The sequence below is a fragment of the Dermacentor albipictus genome, chromosome 1, assembly GCF_038994185.2.
Source record: "Dermacentor albipictus isolate Rhodes 1998 colony chromosome 1, USDA_Dalb.pri_finalv2, whole genome shotgun sequence".
In the NCBI taxonomy this organism is placed as follows: Eukaryota; Metazoa; Arthropoda; class Arachnida; order Ixodida; family Ixodidae; genus Dermacentor; species Dermacentor albipictus.
Window position 1 is genome coordinate 229,034,881 of NC_091821.1, and position 19,207 is coordinate 229,054,087.

The 19,207-nt window shown below is 47.9% G+C and overlaps 2 protein-coding genes across 4 annotated transcripts in view; one reads left to right on the forward strand and one right to left on the reverse strand.

Moving 5' to 3' along the window:
- LOC139054256 (T-box transcription factor TBX20-like) overlaps window positions 1–19,207 on the forward strand; it is a 192,074-nt gene that overhangs the window by 153,154 nt on the left and 19,713 nt on the right. For all 3 annotated transcript variants that reach the window (XM_070530982.1, XM_070530980.1, XM_070530981.1), the window contains exons 2-3: window positions 688–1,144; window positions 17,901–18,174. In XM_070530982.1, coding sequence (XP_070387083.1) covers window positions 1,122–1,144; window positions 17,901–18,174 — 297 coding nt within the window. In that variant the 5' untranslated portion in view covers window positions 688–1,121. The remainder of the gene's footprint in view (window positions 1–687; window positions 1,145–17,900; window positions 18,175–19,207) is intronic.
- Window positions 9,521–13,386, reverse strand: LOC139054257 (uncharacterized). The gene is made up of 2 exons (XM_070530983.1): window positions 13,007–13,386; window positions 9,521–9,760 (listed from the first exon to the last, which is right to left on the reverse strand). Exons 1-2 carry the CDS (start codon window positions 13,315–13,317, stop codon window positions 9,757–9,759), a joined length of 315 nt encoding a protein of 104 aa, XP_070387084.1. The 5' UTR covers window positions 13,318–13,386; the 3' UTR covers window positions 9,521–9,756.

Here is a 19,207-nt window from a genome sequence, read left to right on the forward strand (position 1 = left end):
TATGCGTCAAATGGTGCAGCTGGCAAAGTCGGGGCCGATGTTATAGATATCGGCGCCCCGTACCAGCGAGGAATGCATTCGAGGCGGCCGTCACTGCGTGCCTTGTGTGAAGACCTTCAACGCATACACGTGACCGCAGAAGTGAGGGCTGCTGGACCCTGGTTTCCCTCAAAGACTTCGTCTACTACTGTGTGGATGCGGAAGAATGACCTGTCACACGGGGCAGCGTGAGCGTGGTGTCGAATCAGATGCAATTTTCGTGCCTCATGCATAAGAGATGGAAAACGAAGTTGATTGATAATGAGAAGTGTAGGCAGTGCGCTTCTTGCGCGTCGTCGTGTGCATTTGTAGCCATTATGACGTTCAAGGTTCCAGGTGTTCTGTAAATCTGCTGTAAATGGTAACTTCTAACACACGATCTGTGTCTGGCATGCGCTTGGCATGGAACTTGCGAATTACGAGCGGTGCTATAACGATCGTTATTCGCGTGACTATGGGGACTATACGTATAGCGAAACCGCTATATAGTGTTGCGACAGCTGCGCTTGAGCTGCACGGCGCTGCCATTTAAGCAAGTGCTGGTGTTAGCGCGGTTGCTGTTTACATATGCGCGCGCTTCCGTTCTTCCGATTGCGCCACGCAAGTGGTGCTGACCCCGAGCCGGCCCGTCTCTTTCTCCTTTCGCAGACAAGCTTTGCGAGCCAAGCAGCCCCGTGCTGCTTCGCACCCAGCGGCGCTCGGCGTCGTCTCCGGAGGCTGGAGCGCCCGGTCTGCAGTTCCTGGGGCGCTTCGGCGGCCCTGGCTCGGCCGCGGCGCGGCTGGAAGCGTCGCCGCCCTCGAGCGTCTCGTCGCTGGCCGACGACGAGCTCGCGGACGCGCCCGGCGGCGACTTCGCCTCCCCCGCGAGACGGCCCGACAGCGAGCCCGGCGTCGCCGAGTCCGGCGGGGCGGCGACCGGCGGCGCGCGGCCCGGCAAGCAGCGCGACGGAACTTCCAAGGGCTCCGCGCGCGTCGAGAACCCCCAGATCTTGCCCCGCTGCAATTGCGACGAGTTGAGGAACGCTGACGCGCATCTGGAGACCAAAGACCTGTGGGAGAAGTTCCACGAGCTTGGCACCGAGATGATCATCACCAAGACAGGAAGGTGAGCAAGAGCAGCTTGCGATACGGACATCACGGTCGCGTGAGGGCAAGAGGCGCGGGCACGTGCTTGGAAGTGCTGTGAGCCGCTGCGACGCGCGGTTATCCGATTTCAGGCTTTTTCGTGCATCTGCTGATGACACAACAACGAAGCCAAAAAAACAGGCAGGCAACCTTAATCTTTGATTCAGGTATGACACTTAGTGACGCTCGAACCTAGGCGTTGGTGTTCTGTAGGTTAACTTTAGCAGAACGCAACGCACGAACCGAACTCGGAAGCAACTGTTTTCAATTAATTAGCGGGTGAATATCACGCTACCTTCTTGCATGTGACGTCATCAGTGACGTCATTACTACCGCTTTCTACTTCCGGGTTTGCAGGAATTTCGCCAAAGTTGTGCTGACGTAACGGGCCTCAAAAGTTTACGATTCTGTGCTCTGGTGTGAGGTAATCAGTGATTTATAATTAATTCTTTTTATTCCAAACACTTCAGTAACTCAACGTGTAACTAAAGTTATCTTCTGGTGTCATATCTATAATGAAACCCACGAATTTTGTACTGTACTATACTTTTGCCATTTTTTCTGATTTATCTTGAATTTCGTCCCCGGTCGTCTTAGGAGGTGAACCGGAAGTGCTGGGCAGGCAAGAAACAAGAGTGTCGATGCATGCTCGAGCCGCAAAAAAGAAAGGGTGGGGGGAAGAAAAAAAAAAGGGGAAAAAAACGACAGACCGCCTTCGGACACATCGCGGCAATACGATTAGCAAATTCGCCCTGCTGGTAAGATTATGCCCCGCGGAAAACCACGGCGCGAATATAATCGGTCAGGCATCTAATCACACGAGACATCTTGGCGCATTGGCGCGTGGCGACGGCGGCGGCGGCAGTGTAGGCTGTCTCCCGGCAGTGAGCAAGTTTTGTCCGCTCTTGCCGCTTCGCTCACTGTCGCTCTCGCCAAGTGTGAACGTGCACTAAAAAGAAAAAAAAATAGAGGTGTACGCCGAACCGTGTTCTCGAAAGGTTACGCTTTAAAGTCTTGCAAGCCTAGGCGGTGTAGTCTGTTCGGCGAAAGCAACTGTGAGTACTTGACCCGGAACGCGTAAAGTTAACATCGCGCACGAGCTCATAACCACAGGCACTGCAGGCCGATCTGCATCAAATAAATGGCGTTAAGTGGCGGTGTGCAAGCATCTATTTGCATTTCGATGCAGTATTAATCGATTTGCATCTCTCCTTTTGCCATCGAATAAAATTAGACGGCAATATGGAGAAGCAGAGTCATGTGTAAGCAATTCATTTCGAAAAAAAAAAAACGATGCAGTAACAGGATCAATGAATGATGGAACAAAACAGGCGCTGTGTTCCTTACTGTCTTTCGTTTGTCCTGTGCCTGTGCTGCTTTTCTCGAACAGTTTGTCAATGCACTAGCCCAACTTCCCACTTTGTGTGTAAATATAACATTGCTGTCCCGTTGTGAGGGCTGCAAGGCCATGCCTTTAGAGCATGGTCACAATTTTATTTGCTCGTTAGCCTTGGCGTGGACGTGAATCAACTCATCACTTAAGCTCGTATGCATATATAGCTTGCAAAAAAGAGCTCCAAGTGCTGCTGGTCAGTGCGTAGTATGTAGAATAGGAACTGACAGACATAACAGGTTAGTCGTGCACAATGTCAATGATCCCAACCGTTAAATTCGTAAATAAAAATCTCAGGAAATGCGCGCCTATCTGGAATGGATGATGGATGTTTGCAAAACGAAGGTCTGGAACGTAAATACAAAAATATTCTGGTTCACATTTATGCGTATATAGGCCGTTCATTGGAAAGTATCTTTCCTTCGCTTCAGTATAATTAACATTCGTGAAAGGCAGCTTTTCACTAAGCATCTCCCCCCCCCCCTTTTTTTTAAATTTTGGCCATGCTGCTATGCACGATGAACACTAGAAGAAAGAAGAAAAGAAACAAAGAATGTTTCCGAGGATACTAAAATGAAAAAAAAGAACAATAGTAATAATAAGAACAGCAGTTTCCAACGCGCGTGCTTTCCTCCTCCCATCTTCTGTTTTTCTGTCTTCCATTTTTTTCTTTTTTTTTTTTGGTTCCGCCAGTTCCTGCGACGACAGGTTACGGCGCGACTCAATTGGAGCTGACGTGTGAACGAGGCAAGCGATAAGCGTTATGAATATTTAAGGCGAGACGCGTGAATTCGGTCCTTTTCTTTCTTCGCGAATTTAGTCGTTTGTTTCTGGTTTTGTTCGTCCCCGCTGCTTATTACGCAGTGCGCCGCACCACTGTGCTCCTCTGTGCGCGCGCCGTCGTCGGAGATGACGGCACGCATTTTAACGCGCCATGGCTTTTCTCCAAGAAACACTGCATTTTTCATGGGCGCAATGAAAGAGTTACACACGCTGAGCCTCACAAGCTGCCGCAAAGCCATGGCAGCATGGCGCCTCTCCGTCCTCTTGAGAAAGCGTGCGCGCGAACAAGGATTTCAATGCTTGTTAGGGAAACCTCGAGCCGTGAAAAATGTGTAGGCACACCGCCCCATAGCGGGGGAGTGGAATTATTTGAGGGAAGAAGCAGGCAACCAAAATATGATGGCGGTATACTCACTGTGGGAGAATGCTGCTGGCGCAGTAAATGAGACCGCATCCGAGGGGATCGCTGAAATGCGCCTTTTTTTTTTCTTTAAGCACGCGACGTCGCCGTTTTTTGTTGCTGGCGAAGAACGGCACTTTATCGGGAGTGCACTGCGCAGGTGCGGCCTCGGTGGCGTGTCAACGTCCAAGCAGGGTCATCCACTCCTGCAAGGCCTCTATCTATGCCTTGAACTAATATTTTTGTAAAGTCGGCTTTGATTGTACAGTGAGTGGTGCTTGCCACGCCCACGACATACGTACATATATAGCATATATGCTAACAAATGCACCTCAACACAATGCTGCGCGAAGGGCTCTGCATGCTGAGCTGCGTATTGTCCCAAAGAACGACGGACTGGTCTTATCTGATAAAATATCACCACGCTGCGCGCGCGCAGCGCACGCGTGTGTTTGTATAGTCACGTTTTTCCAGATCCAAAAGCTGATATGGCTTGTGCGGGGAGAGAATTTTTGTTAATTAGCGACTAATTACTACGTATCACCCGTCACCCCGTGGGTGCCACCACTGACGGTATGTCTCCGAAGGAACCTTCCTTTTATTTCAAAAGGGCTATGTTTAAATATTACTTAAGGTATTCGTAGAAACACAGTTTGTAGTGTCCGCCAACGTAAAAATAGACGAAACACAAAAACGCTTGTGACGCTTTGTGACTGAACAAACCACCGCAAGATGTCGCTGCCAAGCTTGCTGCTGCGCAAAGGGCTGCGCAAAGTCTTGCTATTTGAGGCACGAGCTGGTTGCCCAAGGACGAAAGCCTACCGGAGCAAATATTCCCGACATAATGAGAGATATGTGTATGCTGCAGAAAAAAATCCAGAGACAAGTCAGCGCATATACTAATGTAATGCGAATGTATTAGCCCAGCGAGACCAGTAGAAAACGCCCACCTTCCACAAGCGCTGAAATTTAAAGCGGATGAAAGCGTTAGCCGGTCAGCAGTCGAGATAAGCAAGAGACGTTTAGAGTATTGGTGGAAGAAAAGCAGGGAAGAGGTTGATAGGAACAGATCCGTTACAAGCATAGGTAATTGCACATGCTATGTGTTTTAAGGGATACAGAAAAGGTTAAGCAACTGTCGGCGAAATGCTAGACTGGTAGGCGTGTTCACCTGATTACCTCAAGCAGGCTAGGTGACTATTTGTCGCTGCCCAGTTTGAAAGGTGTTGCCAATAAATAATCATCATCATCACCATCATATGCCATCCATGTAATCAGGCGTTTTGGTATTCCATAAACCGCAATGCGCTTACGGACAGACTAAAGAGTAAAAACTCAATGTTGCACGCATCGAGTAGTCAGACGCTAACGCAAGCGGCAGAGCGCCACACAGACCGGTCCGTGCAGCGCCTGTGAAGCAGAAAGAGCCTCTGCGAGCCAGTCCGAAGGAACAGCGCTAGCAGACGCGTCAGGCGCTTCTGATATGCGATCGCACCACCGGACCAAATAGTGCATGTAATTTAGCTGCAGCGCGCCATGTGCGTTTTTACACACGTGTCAAGTAACGAATGCACAGGAATAGCCGTGCCACACGGGAGACACCATCATAAGTGCCAGGACCTAAAGTTTCATAATGCCGTATAGTATGTAAAGCTGCTGCTACACGCGCACCTTTAATGACGACTTCGCTATGATAGCTGCAGTCAATGTAATTATATAGCTTGTTTGCCAACTATAATATCATGAAAAAAAGTATTGTTTATACTTAAAGTTTACTAAAAAAACATGATTAGGCATATTTTATATAGAAATATTTCGGTTTATTCAGAAATGCGGTTTTCGTGTGCAGCCGTCACTGCTAACATTTGGTTGCCATAGTGCGCATTCGACGGCCGAATGAGTTGTGAGAGGGCAGTGCTCTGCAAATGATATTGGGTTTCCATTCCGTTAATTGTGTACGTGTGGCACCCCGCTATGATAGCTACTAACTTTAGGACATTAAGGAACTATATATATAACTTCTGGGGTTTTCCGCGCCAAAATCTCGATGCTTATGAAGTGGGGGACTCCAGATTATTTCGACCGCATGTATTGTTTTTGTTTTCCACCTTTTTTTACGCACACGCAAGAAACGGCACACAAACTTTTTGGATTTCTCCCCTAACGTAACGCGGCCGTGCTCAGCAGCATCGTGCTCAGCATTGCTCAACAGCGCAATAGCCGCTATAGGCTGCCATGGTGGGTGCATTAAGCAAATAATTGACATTTTTCGTGCACGTGTGGCACAGGTATAATACTCTGAATGCATGGGTCACAGTTAAAGCAAATTACTAATTAGTATACAAGTGCACTTTTATTAAAGTTTTTCCAATCCAATCCACTAAAACCTTGCCATTTCAACACCCGTTTATGCTTTTCTGAAGAAAAAAAAAAGACCACCGCCCAAGAACTCCTTACGGATGGTTAACCAGCGAAGCTGAAACGTGCGGCCCCGGTGTTTACCACTCGGTTAATCCCGACGGTTCATTAAACGACGGCTCGATAAGCTGTTGGATCCTCGATACGCCGTTCCTGCTTGCGCTCGGCTGCACGAGCCTCTTCTTATGCCCGGGCTGCAGCATCGGCACGGCGTAGGTAGACGAGCTCGCTCCCGGTTCTGCTCGCGGCGTTCCTTATCGAAAGCTGCCTGCTCCTCAGGGTTACGTATGACGTGTGGCCTACCCATTTCGGAGCCGCAAAGAAACTGCTGCGCGCGCGCTCAGCTGCGACGGAGAGCAACGACGTCACTACTGGCGCAGCCAATCACGCGCCTTCTTTCTCTCTTTTTTTTCGCGCATGCGCATGGGGTTGCGCCGGAGTAGTTTTCGGCGTACAGGGCTGACGGACGGACGAATCGGTTAGCGATATAGAGCTTCGCTGTAATATATGTCCCCAATAAGATACGCTAGCAAGTCGTCTATTCGGAAAATAGTTGTCCGCAGAACTTCACTTTAAGTCATATAGCTGCCATCAGCGCTTGAACAGTAAGTGAGTTTGTGCCATCTGTAAATGTGGAGCGTATCGGTGCATATGTGAACGGCTGTTCTCCTTAACGTCGGGCTCACTACCTAACTTCTTAATGCACGATGTACGCGTCAGTGCAGTGTATTCAATTCGGAGCGCATGTTTAATTTTATTGTATTGGTTTATGACCCGGCTCTCTTTTTCGCCCGCGTGAATATCTATAGAGTGTGGTTTCCATCAGTGTTTGCCATAACTTCTTGATGTGGCTTCGGTTTCATATCTTACCTTGTGCCTTCTGATGACCTTGTTTGTTGTGCTTAGTATTTATTTATTTATTTATTTATTTATTTTATTCATTTATACCTCAATGATACTGGAGATACATTACATGAGCGTAAAGAAATGAATACTGCGGTCTTCGGCTAACATGTTTGATGATGACTCTCTATGATTGTTTTAAACTGGGTACGATCTGTTAACGTGGCGACGTGGGCGGGAAGCAGCTTCTTTTTATGCAAAACTTTCCTTCGGAGAACGCATGTTCTCACCCACCATGCACACACTGTCATTGCCCAACCTCACTGACTTCGCGTTTCGCGCGAGCACACCGTTTCAAAAGCGGCTCCAGCCTACGCATACTATAAAATTGTTATCCTGGCTTGCAAAACGACAAGGTCACATAGGGAAGTTTGATGTGATTGCTGCTTCGAGCAAAGCGTGGAGGAAGGGATGTACCAGAGTTGCTTCGGCGCGCTGTTCGGTGACGGAGGGCGGACGCTACAGCAGGTATACATTCGCTTAAAACAGTCCTCATTCGCTCGCGCTTTCGAGCAACTCCGAGAGCGAAACTGGGGCGCCACTTGGCTTCTACGGCCGAAACCTCTCCGAGAGCGTGGTGCGTACAACTTCCACGCAGTGTCATCGTCAAAAGCTACCCGTTCTAAATAATTCATGCGGGCGGTCGTACACGGATAGAAAGAGACGCAAAATAGAGAAAGATCCAGGCGCATCCACGCGTCGTCCGCAAGAAAAGACCAAATGCCCAACGCTGAGAGCGGGGAAAAAAAAAAAAAAGCAGCCCACGCAGCAACCGCGGAGCGCGGGACCGGCCGCATGCATGCATCCCCCGGCACCACGCGCCAGTGTGCGCGCGCGGCCGCAACACGTGTGCGTTAAACTCCGCAGGTCTCCAGCGAGCACTCATCGTCAAAGGCGCTGCTTTTTCTTCGTAGCCGAAAGACGCTAACAAGAGAATATATATATATATATATATATATATATATATATATATATATATATATATATATATATATATATATATATATATAATAAAAGCTCGCGCAGTAGGACGGGACGGCGGACGGCACGCTGTAGCGGAGCTCCCCCCCTTTTTTTTGCAAACGCAATGTGACGGATATGCATATAACATCCTCCGCCCCAAACGACGACTCTGGGGAACATGGGTGGTGGAGATGGGAGAGGAGGATGACTCTTCTCGCGCAATGAAAACACAAGAGGCGAAGCGAAAGCAACCGTTAAGCAAAAAAAAAAAATTGGCGCTGATGGACGACGTGAAGAGATCATGGTTGACGTGCCCTGCTCGCGCGCCTGGCTTCACTGAGTGCCTGCACTTTTGTTCTTGCCAAAGAAACCGCTTCTGCGTGAAGCTCTTGCGTTGTTGATGTTTTTGCTGCTCTTATCCCCGTTTAATGGCCCTCCTTCGTACGGCACACCTTTCGAGGCACGCTCGCCACTTGCTCTTCATGATGATAGCACGGGTATGCTGTCGAAAGGCCTTGTCTCTCAGCGGAGTGTCAGAATTCGTTTGCGCACTGCGTCGCTGGCCTGGCATAGCAGCGAAAGGAACGCGGACAAGCGGAGGAATAGGCCAAGTGCAGGGGAAAGAAAATATAAACAAAGGCGATTCTTCGAAGCCGAAATTCCTGGCTCGTATTGATTTTGTTGCTCCACCGAGCCGACAACGGCGGCATCATCACAAGCGATGTTGCAATTACCCCTGTAGTTAAGAAGTATTGAAATGAAGCAGGAGTTTTGGAAAATCGACTTCGTATCCCGTATATGGAACTAGTATAGGTATATTGTTACAGGACTGGAATGATGAAAACGAGCAGAGGCAGAGGCTATGTTATAAGGGGCAGAGACGCTGACAAGCAAACGTGGCGCATGTTCAGATCCGCTGCAGTTATGCTCGAACATGAGTGCTCTTTCGGTGAACCGAATCTGCTATCAGATTCCGCATTTCCTTTATCTCACTGTAGTCATCTTCGATGTCACTGCACCAAGACACCATATTGCCTTCTCCGTCCAAAATTAACAAATAACATCTGCATACATTCTTCTTCTTCTTCCAGCTCTCTCATCAGGTACAATGTTTTCGTGTTGCACCACACCCTTGTGGGTGTGGTGCAAACATTTAATGCAACGCTCAAGCTCCCAATGCCTAAACTGGAGCGGTAGCCCGGATGTTTTCAGAGAGTACGCTAATTTGGCTGACTCATCTTGATGAGCAGCTTCGTGCTTGTAATGTGGTTCGGGCCAAGGAAACCTGCTTTCCACTTTCTTTTCTTTCTTTTTTTTCGCCAGAATCACATTGCAAGCATGAACCAACTCGCCCAACATCTCGTTCTGCTGCACAGTTTCATGAATGCACTCGACGTTCGCACAATGTTTTACCCTCCATGTTTGAAAGAGGAACTGGCTGTTCAATGCTACGTGGTTTGAAATTTGTAACTGAGAGAAATCAATGAGACGTAATATAATGCGGACAGGTCAATTTTATTATTACCAGCAATATTGAATCAGGACTTCTTGCTGTCCACAGAGGCCGATCCATAAACTTTGGTGTGTAGTGGCGGAGTGGATGGGGAAGGGGGTGGCGATGCATGAGGCGGGAGAGCAATTTGGCATCCGGTAAGAGGAGCTTCCGGGTCATACTGCCGCAATCCAGCTACGTGATGACGCAAGCCATCCAGCGCTTGAGCTGCGAGCCAGTTTACCTACGTACGTAAAAGTTAGGTAAAGTTTCATTGTGAAACTATTCAACACCAGATTCTGAAACATGAAACATGCAGTTAGTCAGCGTTCGTTGCGACAGGATAGCGTGAAACTGAACATAGTTCGTATGAAGACTAAAACGCTGGTTGTGCAGTTTTATGGTGCAACTACATAGCTGTCCACGTGCAAGTGCTTGGCTTTAAAAGCACAACCAATTTTGTTGCAACACATCGCTGTGAAACGAGCTTTGAAAAAGAACACAAAATGTAACAATAATATCAGCGACTCTTAGACATTTCCCCTTCATATCATCATAAGGTGTAAATGGCCGCAATAAAACTGAGCAATGGACACATAGGCATTCACCGGTTGTATTCTCGCAAAAAAACAAAGAAAAGAAAAAGAAACTGTTTTGTATGCCGACTTTTCAACCAAAACGATATAGTTCGACACGTTTGCTCGCTGGCTACCGCCCACATACAGTATTTCTTTTTTACTTCAAATAACTAAAGAAACTACAAAAATTTGGAGGACGCTTAAGCTTCGCCTTCAAGAGTGGAACGCGATAGCATTCAAAGACCCCTGACTGCCTTTCATGCTTCCCGGCAACTGCAGCTCTTGTAACCGTAACGTTTACCGGGAAACGCTGGCAGCGAACGCTATGCACGAAGGCGAGCTTTCTGCTAGAAACGCGGCATCTTGTGTGGGTCGATCTCGTTATTCTTTCGCGCTTTTAATATTTCAGTCTGAGAAGAGCTAACATAAAAGATATGCGCTGTGGGTGTTGTTTTTTTCTATTTCATTTGATTGTGGGGTGCCGTTCTCAACATTCCAATGAATAACTTCGTAAAAAATGGAATGAGCAATTTTGGTGGTAAAAGAGTGGTTGGGTATGCGTGGTTCCCACGCCAGACGCAGGACTCCGAACGCCGACGCCGGATTTTCTGCGACACGGGGCCCTTGACGCTACCGCGTTAAAATTTATTCGAATTAGGTAATTGCAGATGAATTACGTACACACGTGGACATCATTTGCTGGAAAAACCAAAGCAATAATATCAATAATTAAACTAATAGCATAAACTAACCTCTTAATTAGTAACCTTACGGCACAGGTTTAGATCGTAAAGTTAAATGAAGTCATCATGAAAGCTTAATTTCGTGTTCCTAAGTTTCCAAATGGCCATGTAGATCGAATTAACCGATTTAAACTATTCCCTTAATTCACCCTATTCCGCACGCGGTACCGAGAAGCGCGGCTCGTGGTCGAAACCCTCTGATGTAATAGAGTGGCGTAAAATGAAGCACGTCCAGGCAGGAGCACACGAATAATTCCCTTTTTCCACGAGTCGATGGCTCTTTCGGCACTGCTAGACTACTGCAATGCGACGCACTTGAGAGCGCGGCTCTGAGCCCCGCACTCACATTTTTTTCCCCCTTGCCACGTTTGTCCTGTCTTTCTCTCCATCTTTTTCTTCCCATTCCCCCCTTCCCCGTGCAGTGCTGTTGAGGTGTCCTCCTGTGAGACAGTTACGGCGCTGCACTCATCTCTTCCGTCTCCTTTTCTAAAATCACTTCACACACACACACACGCTCTCTGCTGAACGCATATATAGTCACTTGAGCAGCATAGGCGAGGCGGGCTGCTTTATCGCGCGGTATGGCGAAGCTTCGTTATACACCATAGAAATTCCAACAATAATTACCAGAGGGAACTCTGGCGCTGAAAACATTCACCCACCATGGGAATGATGGCTAGTATACACGGATTTGTCTGATCTTCGTATTCAGTTGTTCTTGTGGCTTTGTTTATTGCGCTTTATGTGCCTTCGCTGTCCGAAATTTCAGAGCAGTCAATACTTTTTCGAAGTGCAGAAGGCTGCGAACACGCACAATCGCTACTAACTGCAGCGGTTCAGACTGTCGAGGTGGCCATATCGAAACGCGCTAAGCGTCTCAACGCGCTGACTTGCCCGCGAAAAATTCATATAAGCGCGTTCTATGCCGCTTGTCGATGCATGCGTCCGTGGTTTCAGTGTCGGGCTTCTGTGCTAGAAGTCTTGTGTTCGAATCCTGCCGTCGGGCAATTTTAATAACGTTTAATTATTATTATTAATTTCACGTATGCTCATCATTTGTATGCTAGCTGAGTCGCCCCGCTTGCAGCTTCCGAAGACACTAGCGCCAGAGTTCCCTGTAGTAATTATTGTATGAACTGTTTTACGCTACCCTCTAGGTCACAGCGGGTCGGGACCGCGCTTCGCCATACCGCGTGTGAAATAAGGCTAATTGAGCAAGTAATTTCACGGCAGCTTTTTCTTTTTTTCTTCCTTTCTTTTTTGTCTGTATGGTCATTTCGATATACAGAAACATGTAACTATACTTATAACAATTCCCTTCGACTTTCTGATTTAAACATTAAAAAATTCTGAGGTTTTACGCGCCAAGATCAGGATACGATTATGAAGCACGCCGTCGTGGGGGATTATTTAGAGAACAATTTTGACCATCTGGGGTTCTTTAACGTTATAGTTACTGTATAGGCAACGCCTATAACCACTAAGCTACCACGGCGTGGGTATAATATAATCATAAGCTTAAAAATTTGTCAATTGAGATGCTAACTTAATAATTATTGGATGAATTTGTTTAGTCTTTCTGGCGCGAAATATAACTTTTAATTACCTGTATTATGGTAAAAGATTATTGGCAAAAGGTCATTGTTCCGCACTGACGTAATTCGGGTAAATTTGATAGGCTTTAAAAAGCGTTAGAAGTGAAAAAAGAAAACTATGCACTGTAGACAGATCATAGAGCAGATGCACCGTTCACAGTATGAATAGTAAGCATGCAACTACACTACAAGTAAACACTAGATACCAGCTGCATCATTCTGTTGCCGAACACGAGGTCGCATGGCGGAAGGCGCCAGATGCAAGGACGGCCGTGAACCGTAACTTCCTGCTAACGGTGTGAAATCCCAAGCGGTAGGAATTAATCAGGGGACGAATTCACGAAGCTTTTCGTTCTTTGCCGGCCGCCCTTTATCCAGCACCACGATTGGCTGCAATTCTCTGACGAACAACTCTATCGTAAATAGCTTTTGTGTGAATACAGGGTCCATGGAAGCCCTCCCGCGGCTTCCTTTATTTGCCGTGTCAGCTTTACGTTCCCTAACGTCCCATGGCCGTCAGCGGACATCCGGGAGACGCGTCGGAAGACCTCGGCGCGCAACGAGGCGAACCTACTTGTCGTCGTCGTCGAAGCGTTTGGCGTCGCACGTCTCGCACGCCTCGCCGCACGCGTAGGACTCCGGCTTTTGCAGCGCCTCGGCCTTGGGCCAGGTCTGGTCGGCCTGCTCCTGCTGCGAGGCGGCGGGGGCCTGCTCCTCGGTCCGCTCGTCCTTGCGCATGCTGCTGCCCCCGCTCGCCGCCTGCCCCTCGGCGCCGACGTTGACCGGCGGCTGCTCGTCGTCGGGCGCCTCGCCGCTCTCTGCCAACAGCGAAGGCACGGCCAGCAGCAGCAAGGCAGCCACCACGGTCCACCGAGGGCACCCCATCGCAGCCGCCGGCGTAGTCGAACGACGATGCGCGCGCTGCGAGACCGCGAGCCTCGCGGACGCCGCTCCTCGCGCGTTTCGTCTCGACAGCGGCCGCGTCAAAAAGGAAGATGAAAACGAAGACAACAACGACAAAAAAAGGCCAAGAATAGCGCTACAAGAAAGCGAGGATGTTAAACCACGATTTAAGGTCGCAACAACTGTGGCAAAACACCGGCGAAGTTTAACAAGTGCACATGAAAAGAAGAAAAATGAAAAAAATAAAGAAAAACATACAGTAGCATAACCCGTGCACGGATCGATAAAATGTATTCATGTATGCAGCACGGAGTTGCCTGCCTGCCACGAGAATTCCAGCGAGCACGACCGAACGAAAGCAGTGCAGGCACGGACAACGACAAGTTGAGAAACAATGGCTATGAATGCGAGGAGCGGAGTCTAGTGGAGTAGGATGGCTGTAGGTGATATAACATCGCAAACTAAAGGCAAAACGTAATTTGAAAAAAGAAAAAGCAGTCAACCGAAATATAAGGCAGCACTCTCTATAGTAAATCACGCGACCAGCCGAGAAAACGTACTTATGTATGCGCCATGAATACCCCCTGCCACGGGGATCCCCAGCGTGCGCAGCCCGAACGAGAGCGGAACAGGCGTGGCCAATGACAGACCACGCGCAGGACAAGGCACAGTGGGTCTTCCCCCGACTTAACACAGGCGAAAAACGCAAGATCCGCCGCGTCGGCTCGGTGACTATATAGCTTCGTTTATACATGAACTCGACTCGAGCAGGTATGGCGTCAGATGTCGAGCTGACCCAGCCCGACACGACCGCGTTCACATTCATCCCGCCAAGCGTGTTGGTCGAGTCAACCCACGCTTTGCATGCGGCTCGACCCAGCTCGCCTCGACGCTCACGATCGGCTGGACCCGCAGGCATTTCCACGAACCCGACGACCAGTGTTTCGCCCCCGACAAGCCAACTCAACCGAAAGCTTTCTTCGCATATATTTGCCTCAATTCCTCGGGCTGGCTATGCGCTGGCTGCTGCCTTGTTGAGTAGACAACTTGCGCCTCTGTGTATGTGCCCCTCCAAGGCAAATCAGTTCTGCGGAATCTCGCAAGGTGGAAGAGCGTTCATGAAAGGAAAATTGAAATCCACTTTTGCAACCCGTGTGGGTTTCTCAGAAACAAAGCGTCGTAGTTGAAGAAAAATTCCTCCCGGACCGGGACGAATTTTTCTTCAACCACGAAACTTCCTTTCTGAGAAACCCGTATGGGTTTCCTTTGTAGCTTCGTGCTACATACGGGTGGATGGCAATTGTCCTTTCATAAGTTACATCAGCGTAGCAACACAGAAATAGTTCATATAATAACGAACGACTTTATCGTATGCACTATAATGATAACAAACACCGTAACGAACTTACACAGAGACTATACATATACATGCTGGTATGTCAACAGGGAATACAACAAATCTGGCTGGGAAAGTAGGAATACACTGCCACAGTATAGTGCTACAAATAGTATAAGCACGCAAGAAAAACATAGATGAGCGCGATTACATACATGTAGGCATGCTTCTTATGCCCTGAAAAAGCCCATGTATACAGTATAAAAAGCAAATATTATACATAAGCACCCGGCACTGCTATCTTCGTCTTTCATTCTTTCTGTAATGGCCTTGTTTGCCGAATGAACACTTTTTTCATTGCTCTGACTGGTATTGCCCGCCGCGGTCGCAACATTAACATCTGTGGCTTCATATACACTCTTCAAAATTCACATTTCGGAATATACACCGTGCTTATAAATCAGCTACAGGACGATTTGAAGTCACACCCACATGTAATTACGTGTAAAAGAAATGTAATGACCTTTTTTATCTGTTCGCGTTCGAATTTATGCTTATGGCACACCTTCGTTGAGCCGCTTTGCAAGAGAAAAATAAATAATATTGTAACGAAAATCGCTGGTTCGTAAAACCGTAACGAATGCGAAGTATATGCCTTGTAATAATGACGCTTATCAGTACGCGGACAATTCTTTCATTCGCGTTTAGACATGTCGTTACGTTCCAAAGCTACCAGTATGAACAAGTCATCAACATTTTTTCCTCTCGCAGTTCATAAGAATTTCTGGAAAACAGATTAGGTCCAACGTCAATTAATCCTTTTTGCTGCTGGGTGGCGGACGGATGTCTCAAAACCGGTGATATATGGAGTATTCTCGGGCCACCAAGTGGGTGGACATGTCCTGAGCACTGACCGGCTTCAATTCTAGAATTGCAATATGTTTCCTAAAGTTGCGAACTAAAAAAATTTGATTTTAGTTATTTACATAGTAACCAATCATTATTGTACATCAAGTGATATCTGTCAGAGATAATGAAAGTGAATTCTTATTCACTATTAGACTGTTCTATGGCTTTCTTTTTCTTTTGCTTCGGCAATTCATTTAAAACTGATGACCAGTTACATGATGTCTAACGAGCTCTACGTTCAGATAATGCCAAATTAACCTTTTGTATGGTATAACTAGATTTCGAAGATGTGCGAATATTACCTTGCGTTCATGAAAAACGTACAGGCATCGGCCATTCCGATTGGCATGCCGCCTCACTCATCCAATCCCAACGTGCCGTTATCAGATGGGAAGAGGACTTGGCACATGGAGGTGCCGCGCCCCAGAGCTTACATGTACTCATCGACCCTGCATCATTCGGTGCATTGACTCCGGCGCTCCCCCTCTACCCATGTATAGATAAACACAATTTGTGCAACTGTTGCAACGTCTCGCGAAGTAGGCCGCAACCTGTGCTATATGTGTGCCTGTCCTCTTGATGCTGTTATCTGTCGAGTAATGTATAGGCAGCTCACCATCATCATCAGCCTGGTTACGCCCACTGCAGGGCAAAGGCCTCTCCCATACTTCTCCAACTACCCCAGTCATGTACTAATTGTGGCCATGTTGTCCCTGCAAACTTCTTAATGTCACCCGCACTCTTGTGTTGGACAAAACCTTGAAGAAATTAAACATTCGCCGTCAGAATCACTGCTGATTATCGTCAATCAAAGCAAACAGCACAGAAAGCTTCGCTTACATCGATTCCCACAGTGCATGGGATCTGCATAATTTTTCAACATATGCCTTTTCTCATCGCAGGTGTAGTTTGAGCTCGCTGTTGCGTACGGTATAATGTTTACAGCTTGACGGGTAAAGGTGTTAGCCATGGGACAACCCAGCACCCTTGAGGATGCGAAACTTTTTTTACTGTACATATGCCTGGAAATTTACTGATCTCATAATACCACCTAATCCTCTGTGTCGTCCTCGACTGCGCTTCCTTTTCCTTGGTACCCATTGTGACATGACTTGTCCAGCTTCCTTTCTTGTTATTTACAGTGTTATTTACAATACCTTAAGTGTACCTTTGGAGAGGTTTCACACGAGATGCGGGCGAGTGCATAAGGAAGTTCGTATTAAAAAGTACACAGACTGAACATGCTCATGATGGCATCGGTGCATATGTGGCCACAATATAGTAGTGCTGTTGATTTTTTTTATTACTAATATATAAGAAAGGTATTTATAAGGCGTACTATTTCGTAAGTGTGCTGACCGTTTTTCCCAAAGTGTTTTCTTTTTATTTCTACGTTAAAGATGTGACGTTTGATTACACCTGTGAGAATCCCACACCGGCAAGCCTGGGCTTAACGTGAATTATAACATCAATAAATGTAGTTTTTCATGCAGGACGCCTTTCCGATGGGCACAAGGGTGTGAGTTATAGACACATAAAACATTCTTATGGGCGCAATTTGCAGTGAGCGCTATGAGGTGCCTAAGTATGACAGCCGCGTCACGAGGATCAACCGCTAATATTGTCCAGCCACCGAGACCTAAAGCCTGTCGCCAACAAAATTTTCATCTGTTTTCTGTTGCGTTCGAAAACGTACACTTCTTGGTTCTTGACATACACACCGTGAGCCGTAATTTTCCCATGTTGCGCGAGGAGGGCAGTTCGAGAAAAATTATATGTGAAATACCATATGTACGTCGCGTCAACATTTGGGAACACGTAATTCCGCTCTGGTGTTACAGCCTTCGTGACTGGGCATCCCTCGAGCGCTGACTGTCTTTAATCCCGCAAATGAGACACGTACAGTGACATTCATGATTGAAAAGTTCATCAGTGCATTAATTAATTTAGTTAATGAACATGTCAGTGAATATCCCACAGTTTGCATGAGGACCACTGTCGCGAATGATGCAATGATGCATAACAGTCGCATTAGGAGTGTTAAAGTGAAAAATAGGTGTGTATGGTAAGTGTGGGAAGTCAGTCGTTTAGTAGAGGTTTAGAGGAGATGGGAGAGCTTATAAAAGAGCGTGTGTGTGTGTGTGTGTGTGTGTGTGTGTGTGTGTGTGTATATATAATATATATATCTTTTACTTTAGATGGAATATTTCCCAGAACACCGCGCCTGTATGTCCGACAAACGCACCAGTTCGTGCTTTGTTCGCGGCATGCAGTGCTGTCGATATTCGTGAATTCCGGCGCTGTCATGACTCTACTGCAGGCGGATGTTTCCTACGCTACGCGTCTCATTCAACGGCCTGCATCCTGACGGGCGCTACGTGGTCCTCCTGGACATCGTTCCTGTGGACAACAAGCGGTACCGGTACGCGTACCACCGGTCTTCGTGGCTGGTGGCCGGCAAGGCGGACCCTCCGTCGCCGGCGCGCCTCTACGCGCACCCGGACTGTCCCTTCACGGGGGACCAGCTGCGCAAGCAGGTCGTCTCCTTCGAGAAGGTCAAGCTCACCAACAACGAGATGGACAAGCAGGGACATGTGAGTGGTTTCAGGATCAGCGCACTGATACTTGCCATTCCTTTAGTAAATGCGCTTTGCAGCGTTGAGGCACGATCGCGACCGTTTCTGCAGCCATCATGTGGGCGCGGTTCCATAAGTGGCCTTGTGCTAGAAAAGCCCGGAATCGGAGAGGTCGTACGGTTACGATAAGAGCAGTGAGTTTCGGAATCGCCAGTAAATGGACAACGCATGCGTCGACGATATGCGAATCGGATGATGAACTCCTTTCACTGACGGACTCGCGAGCACGCTTACGGAGTTTCCGCCAGATCCGAGTTCAAGCAATCGAGTAACATGCTGCGCACAAGTTTCTTCATCTTCGTTGGGCATGTGTAGTAATCCAAAACTCCACGTGCCGTGTGCTCCGTGTTCGTCTCGGGACGTACACGCAATAAAATTCACTGCGCATTTTCCTCTTCAAAGATACTGTGTCCAACACCATCCCGAGAACAGGGATAAACGAGCGTGTCCAGTATGTGGCAAGTAGCCTAACGTACTACATGCTCACTGTAAATGCCCCGGAGCACTCTGTTCTCCACAGTCTTTAACTCGCTCAAGCATCCTGCCATCCCTTCCCTGCACCTGGGAGAGCTGGACTGCTCCACGTGCCGCAAGAGCTACGCCCTACACATAGCTACTGCTGGTGGCCCACATAAAACACGTCAATGGGTCTAGATGAATGGGCTCAGCAGCACGACCGTCGACCCTCCGCAGTCCGGCAGCCACGAGCTAAGAGTTGCTCAGAAATAAAGTTTCTCCTCGTAGGCGTTTTCCGACGTGCTGACGCCCATTCGCCCTGATCTGCCTGGTACAGAGCGCGCTTCCGTGTCTCATCCGCTCCTCCCCGGGCCTGCAACCTCATGTCCATAACTGTCGAACGCCATCTGTTGGAGACAGATCAATGGAAATGTGCGCTTGAAATATCAGATAGAACAGAATATAGTTGAATGACCGCTATGACGGAATTGATCGAGGTTTAAACGGCAAAGCGGCAGAAGCGGCAGAATGTAAC